At 44.3% G+C, this 8051-nt stretch overlaps 1 protein-coding gene across 1 annotated transcript in view; it reads right to left on the reverse strand.

The window, feature by feature from the left end:
- Positions 1 to 1569, reverse strand: part of Tmem202 (transmembrane protein 202) — a 6749-nt gene extending 5180 nt beyond the window's left edge. Inside the window, exons 1-2 of the mRNA XM_050151847.1 lie at positions 1492 to 1569; positions 1046 to 1292 (exon numbers count right to left, since the gene is read on the reverse strand). Coding sequence (XP_050007804.1) covers positions 1046 to 1292; positions 1492 to 1569 — 325 coding nt within the window. The remainder of the gene's footprint in view (positions 1 to 1045; positions 1293 to 1491) is intronic.
- Positions 1570 to 8051: the final 6482 nt, after the last annotated feature.

The following is an 8051-nucleotide window of genomic DNA, read 5'->3' on the forward strand; positions in this document are numbered from 1 at the left end:
TTTGGTTTTTCGAGACAGGGTTTCTCTGTGGTTTTGGAGCCTGTCCTGGAACTAGCTCTTGTAGACCAGGCTGGCCTTGAACTCACAGAGATCCGCCTGCCTCTGCCTCCCAAGTGCTGGGATTAAAGGCGTGCGCCACCACTGCCCGGTTTGAGACAGCATCTTGCTAGTTGCCCAGAATTAACTAGAATTTGCTATGTAGACCAGTACTGGGATTAAAGGCAAGTGCTACCATACTTAATTCAAAAAACATTTTTTTTTTCTTTTTGAGACAGGATCTCACTATGTTGCTCTGTCACGGAATTTACTATATAGCCAAGGCTGATCTTGAACTCACAGAGAACCTCCTGCTTCTGCCTTCTGAGTGCTGGGATTTAAGGCATATGTCACTATGGCCCACTCTTAATTCAAATTTTTAAAGTAAGACTTGTGTGTGGTGAGTGTGTGCACACACATGCATGTGTGTGTGAGAGAGTGTGTGCATGTGTGCATGTTTGTGTTTGTGTGCATGTACACACACATGCAGCGCTGGGGGCAAACCCCAGGGCCTTGTGTTTGGTAAGTGTGTACTCTACTAGGTACTTCATTCCCAGCTCAGACTTCATCTTTCAAAGGGCAGAAAGTTTAGCTGTCAAAGTATCAAAACTCTCAGGACCTCTGGTACTAAAGGGCCCACCTGTGTGTGTCAGTAAGAAGCCTAATCTAGAGAGAGGAATCCAGGTTAAAAAAAAAAAAAAAAAAAAAAAAAAAAAAAAAAAAGGACACCCAAGTATCAATGGTGGGAGTCACCTGTATCCAAACCTGTCCCAAGCTTACATAGTAGCATCTTCTAAATATCAAAAGAATACCACCAGCTCATAATCATTTGGGACAGGAATCAACCTGGGCTAGGAAAGAGGACATATACAGGATACCAGTAGAAAGGGCAGTCACATTCACAACTTGTCTCAGATCCAAAGATCTTGAAGGAAGAAAAGCAAAAGCACAATGTGGCAGAAAACTCTGGAACCATGGGGCCTGTGACATCGACTCTCGTGGCACTCACAGGGTGGCTTGGGTGCGTGGCTCCAGCACAGCTCATGGTTGCATAAGGTCCAGAGTCCTGCGTTGAGCTCAAGGCCATTGTTGGTCACCAGGAACTGCACCCAGCTCAGTGGGGATGTGCAGATCAGCACCAGGAGGCTAAAGCCAGAGAGGCAGCCACCGAACATCCGGGTGTAGGTGTATGCCTGATTCACATACTGCTGCCGCTTCTGGGCTGGCATCGAGTGCTTGTTGGTGGGAAGGGTAGGCTACAAGGATGAAGGAAATAGTGCCCGAGAGCTAGCCCCAGGTCTCCAAAGTCTCCTCTCTCTCTCTACCTGGGCTTGATTTGTAGGCCTGCTTCCTTACCTCTTGTTTAAAACTCAACATTTCTAAGATGGTCTTTTCTGTCTAGCTCTGTCTTCAAGTCCCCTTCCTTTCCTCCCCTCTGACTTTCTGTCTCCTCACCCTTTGGTATTTCCGGTCCCCTTTTATTTTGGTGACCTCAGGACTGTAGAAGGTCATGGCTTTTTCCTTCCTCTCCATCTTGGCAGCCAGTTCACTTTCTAACTGCCATGGAATTTGTCGCAACGTCTCCTCACGCATGGCCAGAAGAATCCTTGGTAAATGTCCTGATTCTCCTTCATTTTTTCCCCATTCTTATCGCACCAGGAAGAAATCACTAGTTTGTGAGTGTGTGTGTGTGTGAGTGAGTGAGAGAGAGAGAGAGAGAGAGAGAGAGAGAGAGAGGTGTTCACTACGTTTCTGACTTTATTAAACAAATTTACACATCTATTCTCTAACGTTGTGTGCCAGACTTCATGCCAGCCTCTGAAATATGAAGATGAAGACACAGTTCTCTCAGAATAAATTTTAATAGTGTAACTCAAATTTCATTGTTTGTGATTATAATTGAAGATTGTGGGTGCATCCATAGCCGTAGCCTACACAGTTCTTGCTTTTGCCAGGACTCTAGGAGTCTTGCTATCGCTATGAACCTGTCAGTCACGGCCCTCTGTGTAGCATCCATCTCCTCCCTTTCTCACTCGGGTTCCCTTTTATTTGAAAATAAGGAAAATTTTTTATGAGGCCAGTTGATGGTGGTGCACGCCTTTAATACCAGCACTCAGGAGGCAGATGTGGGCAGATCTCTGTGAGTTTTAGGCCAGTCTAGTCTACAAAGAAAGTCCCAGGACTAAACAGCTAAACAGTAAATCCCTGTCTCAAAAAAAAAAATTTGTATTAGTACGAGTCTGTGTGTATTCGTGTGTGTGTGATGGGTGATTTGCATGTAGAGGTCAGAGGGGCATCCTTTTTCCTTCTATCTTTACATGTGCTCTAGGACTCTAACATGGATGACCAGGCTTGTACAAAGTGCCTTTACTTACTGACTCATCTTGCTGTCCTCTCATTCCCTCTTTTCAGTATCTTCTGCTCATGTAAGGACACTCTACTGCTGACACACTGCTGGCAGGACCCACTACAATGCCAGAAGTCGTTGCCCTGGACATGAAAATCTGATGTGCTAAAGGTAACCACTCTTCAAGATACTGCGGTGGTGTAGGCTCTATATCTTTCCCTGGTCCGGCTCAGTCCATCAATGCCCTAGTGATAACTTGTCTCTTTCTTTTTATATTTATTTATTTATTTATTTATTATGTATACAATATTTTGTCTGTGTGTATGCCTGCAGGCCAGAAGAGGCACCAGACCCCATTACAGATGGTTGTGAGCCACCATGTGGTTGCTGGGAATTGAACTCAGGACCTTTGGAAGAGCAGGCAATGCTCTTAACCTCTGAGCCATCTCTCTTTCTTAAACAACTGTCTGCACCTGATCCTAACCCCTCACCTGCTAAGAACTCAAAAAAACCAAAGACACAATGCAGAGGGCAGTCTGTCCTTCAGACTGGTGGTTGTTTCAAATCAATACTCTGCCACATCACCAGCTCTAGCTTGGTACATATATAAACACTGGTTGCTAAACTGGTCTGAATCTAGATGCCTGACTATAAGCTTGTTCTAGCACACACTCTTCCTGACTCCCATCACCTGCTTAAACATGTTCTGTAGTCTGACTGGTGAGAACCACTAGTTCTATATATCAATCCATGCCCACACTGTAGCATGCAGACTTCCCTGTGTGTGAATAATGTATTTGTATCCACATGTATATACATGCGTGTGCAGGTACATGAATACACATGTATATGGAAGCCATAGGTTGACATCAATTGTCTACATCAAGAAACCTGGAGCTTGCCAATATGGCTAGACTGATCAGAAAGGCCCAGGGAGACTAGCATCTCTACTTCCCCAGCACTGAGGTTACAGATTCATGCCACCGCTCCAGGCTTTGTGTGTGAGTATTGGGACTTGAACTCAGGTCTTTGTGCATGTAGGACAAACTGTAATCAGAGACTGCACTTTCATTTCCTGGCTTTCCAGACCTGAATAATCACACAGAAACTACATTAATTATAACACTGTTTGGCCAAAGGCTCAGGCATATTCCTAGCTAGCTCTTACATATTAAATTAACCTATTTCTATTAATCTATGTATTGCTACAAGGTTGTGGCTTACTGGTAATGTTCTGGCATCTTTTTCTTTCAGCAGCTACATGACATCTCCTCAACTCCACTTACTCTTTCTCCACATCCCTGTTCAGATTTCTCACCTAAGCCTTTGACTGAAACAGCTTTATTCATCAACCAATGAAAGCAACCTATATACTGAAGGACATCCTGCATCAACAAACACTTCTTTTCTCTAAGGTTTTGTTTATTTTATGTTTAATGACATGTATATGTATGTTGGTATGTGCATGTCAGTGCAGGTGTCTCCAGAGACCAGAAGAGAGTGTCATTCTCCTATGAGCTGCCTGATGTGAGTGCTGGGAACTGAGCTCGGGTTCTCTGTAAGAAGAGCCTGAGGTGCTTCTTTTCTAACTGAGCTGTCTCTCCCCCCACTCTGCTCCTCTGGTGTATCACAGGCTGATCTTAAACTCATAGTCCTCCTGAATCCGTCTCTTCCACACTTGCCTACTAGCGGGAATCAACACAGAAAGAAGCTTCTGCCAAAGTACTATCCAGCTTTTCCCAGCATTCATTCCATGCCTGGAAGCAGAGTATTCAGTGATGAATGGCTGGATGACTAACACACTTTCAGACACATCACAGAAGTTGGAATGGTTAACACTATCAGAAGAAAATAGAGAAGCTGTATTTTAAAGGGATCGCTCAGGTAATCAACACGGGGAGCTTTTAGGGCAAAGACATTTGCCAAGGCAGGAAGCACTATTGTGACTCCACCAGGTACAATGTAAGGTTACAACTAGGCGTAGTGACTCACACCTGTATCTCAGGAGTCATAGGGAGGATGATCACCCATGAGTTTAAAGCTAGCCTGGGCTACAGAGTAAGTTCCTGGTCAGCCTAGATAAAGTATTAGATACTGTCTAAAAATAAAAAACAAAACCATACATTGCTTACCACAACTAGATGTTTAGACCCCATTGCTGAAGACAGCACACACTTTGGTTGTAGGATGTAGAAATCCACCAGGACCTGACCTTGAGACTTCCATTCTGCCTGCTAGCTTTCATAGAGCCAACAGGTACTCTGCAGGCTGCTGGGGGAGAAGCGACAGGCCTGCATTCTGGGAAAGATCCTGGGTAAAGATACAAGCTCAACGCCCCTGTACTCTCTTTGCAAGCTTGCTTGAATACAGTCTTGGCACAAGCCGCATTGAGACAGATGAAATGCTAATATTGGTGGGGAAACTATGCTACCCCTGGGATCCCTTCAGCACTGGCATTAAACAAGCACACCACCAAACAGATGATGTTGACGGAATGCAGGGTGTCGGGCCATTTGTGAGCAGTGACTCATTTCTGGAAGAACGTAACACTGTAACCATTAGAGGGACGGGTTGGCACCATCCAACTCTCAGGCCTACTCTGAGTACTACGCCAAAGAGCAGGACCGTGTGACTAGCTAGGAACTTGCCAGGGGTCTGTGATGGGTATAACAAAAACAAGCACATACATCTGGCGGCTGTGTGTATTGTCATAAGGTACACATTCAAACCACTGTTGTTGTTTTGAAAAGCAGTTTTGTTAGAAGAAAATATGGAGTAACATCTTTTTTACTCTGAAAAAGCCAATGGTTTGGGTTTTTTTTTTCTTAATAAAACACAGTTAAAAAAATAAGTTCTAAAGGAATATTTTGTCAATGGGGTGACCTTCAGATGGAGAACTTTTGCCCAGCAGATAACAGCAGCCGAGTAAAAGGGCAGTCTGCACAGCAGACAGGTGGCCTACCCTATGCTTATCTAGCTAAGGACTTGCTGTTAGGGTATGTAAAGAATTCTTTAGGATTGAAGAGATCACTCAGCAGTTAAGAGCAAGTACTGTTCTTGCAGAGGACTGGAGTTCAGTTCCCGGCACCCAAATCAGACTGCTCACAACTGCTTGTAACCCAGTTCCAGGGAAGTCAGCTCTTCTAGACTCCACATGTACCTGCACACACATGCACATACACACAGAGATATAAATAAATAAGTCTTTAATAAAAAAAAAAAAGGAATTCTTTTACCAGGCATGGTGGTACGGTGGTACGTGTCTTTAATATCAGCACTAGGAGGCAGAGGCAGGCAGATCTATGAGGTCAAAGTCAGCCTGATCTACATGACAAGTTCTGGGATAGCCAAAGAAACACAGTGAGACTGGGCTGGTAAGAAGGCTCACTTAAGGCAGTGCCTGCTATGAAAGCTTGAGGACCTGAGTATGGATCCTGTCACTCACATACGCAGAGCCAGAGGTAGTGGCATCTGCTTGTAATCCCAGCATGGGAGGAGCCAAACCAAGAAGATCCCTGGGACTCACTGGGCTGCCAACCCAGCCTACTATGCAAGCTGCATGACAGAGTGAGAACCTGAGCAAAAAAAAAAAAAAAAAAAAAAAAAAAAAAAAAAAAAAAAAAAAAAAAAAAAAAAAAAAAAAAAAAAAAAAACAAAACAAAACAAAAAAAACAAAAACAAAAACAAAGAGACCAGCACCAACAGAAAAACAATTGCAGTTGACCTCTGACCTCCAGGTGCGTGTGCATGCATATACACATACACCTGCACACACAGGAACACATAAGAATTTATGTCTAGGATTTAGATAATTTCAGTGATGGTTCCTGTGCTGGGCTTGGTTCCTATAGTCAGGAACAAAGGCATCCTGGGAAAAAGCTGTTGGTTCCTGTATGGCTGAAGTTGTAAGCTGAGGATTTTACTTTCCATACACAATATTGTGATGACTAAATTTAAAAATGCATATGACTTCGATAATAAAGAAGCGATGCCTGGCAGTGGTGGCACACACCTTTAATTGGAATTAAGTTAAATTCACTCGGGAGGCAGAAAAAGGTGGCTCTCTTGAGTTTGAGGCCACCCTGGCCTACAGATCTAGTCCAGAACAGCCAAGGCCACACAAAGAAACCCAGTCTCAAAAATAAACAAACAAATCCAAACAAGCAAACAAAAAGAACAGGACTTGCCTAGCATGCACAGGCCCTTGGCTTGATTTCCAGCACTGAAAAAAAAAGAGCAACATGGCACTTCAGACAGAATAACTTTTGAAAAATGGATCATATTCTTTATTTCTTGTACATTGGTGTTTTGTCTGCATGTATTTCTGTGTAAGGGTGTCAGGGTCCCAGGAACTGGGATTACAGACAGCTGTGGGTGCTGGTAATTAAACTCAGGTTCTGAGGAAGAGCAGCCAGTGTTCTTAACTGTTAAGCCATCTCTCCAGCCTGCAAGAAGTGATATTTTAACTGTGCTTTTAGCACACACACACACACACCCGCACACGCACGCACACATATGCACACACAGAAAACCACCTGAAGAAATCATCAGTGAAATGTGCTATTTGGAAATTTTATTTTTTTATTTTGTGTGGGTGTGTGCATGTGTCCCTTGTCCCTCCATCCACCAAGTGAGTCCCATGATTGAGCTCAGGTTTCAGGCTCAGTGGCCAATACCTTTTCCCACTGAGCCATCTCACCAGTCCAGGAAACTACCACAGAAATATATCACTCCTTTTCTGAAGCCAAGCACTAGTGGATGGACACAGATAGACAGTCACATGGATGTATTGTAGGTTTCTAGTCACTGGGCTGGGCTGTTAGTCAAGGAAGGGAGCTAAAATGGGGGAGCGCAGGCAGGGGAGGATGAGTGGAAGACAAAGAGTGATTGACAAAGCTTCCCGAGGTTAGGAAATCCCAGTGAGCAGCAAGGCCAGCCGGAATGACGTCCTGCAATCAGTCCTTGAGTTCTGAGTCAGTGTTGTCACACCTTCCCTTGGGTAGGGGTGACAGGGTTTGTGTTTGAGTGTGGTGCCCACTGCACAGGAAATGCTAGCAACGCTGTCCTCCTGGCACTAATGTGAGGACGAAAAAAGTGCCGTTCCCAGAACAAAAGAACAAAAACCTCAAATAGCTCAAATCTGAAAAGCCAAGTGGTGTGGTACAGGCCTGCAGTTTCAGTACTGAGGATCCTGATGCAGGAGGATTTCCTGTTTCAGGCCAGCTTTGGCTATGTAGTAAGGTAATCTTCCTATTAGAAAGGAAGGGAGGGAGGGAGGGAGGGAAGGAGGAAGAAAGAAAGGAGAAGGGGAAGGGGAAGGGAAGGGAATTAAGAAAGAAAGGTGGGAGGGGAGGAAAAGGGGCTGAATAAACATCTCAGCAGTTAAGAGCACTAGCTCCTCTTTCAGAAGACCTGGATTCAGCTCCCAGCACCCATGTTGAGAGGCTCAAAACTGTATGTAACCCCAGTTCCAGGGGATCCAACATCCTCTTCTGGCTGCCAAAGCTTTAAAAATGTAATATTTAAAAAGAAAGAGCGATAAGAAAGGAGACAAAAAAAGGTGAAATTAAATTATATAGGTGGCATATGTTTACACGTTAAAAAATAAAGGATCCCTAGGCGAGCCCCCCTCCCCTGCTAAGCTTAGCCTCTTAATCACCCCCTCAGA

Source organism: Alexandromys fortis, unplaced genomic scaffold, assembly GCF_014885135.2.
Source record: "Alexandromys fortis isolate MF-2015 unplaced genomic scaffold, M_Fortis_MF-2015_v1.1 scaffold_70, whole genome shotgun sequence".
In the NCBI taxonomy this organism is placed as follows: domain Eukaryota; kingdom Metazoa; phylum Chordata; class Mammalia; order Rodentia; family Cricetidae; genus Alexandromys; species Alexandromys fortis.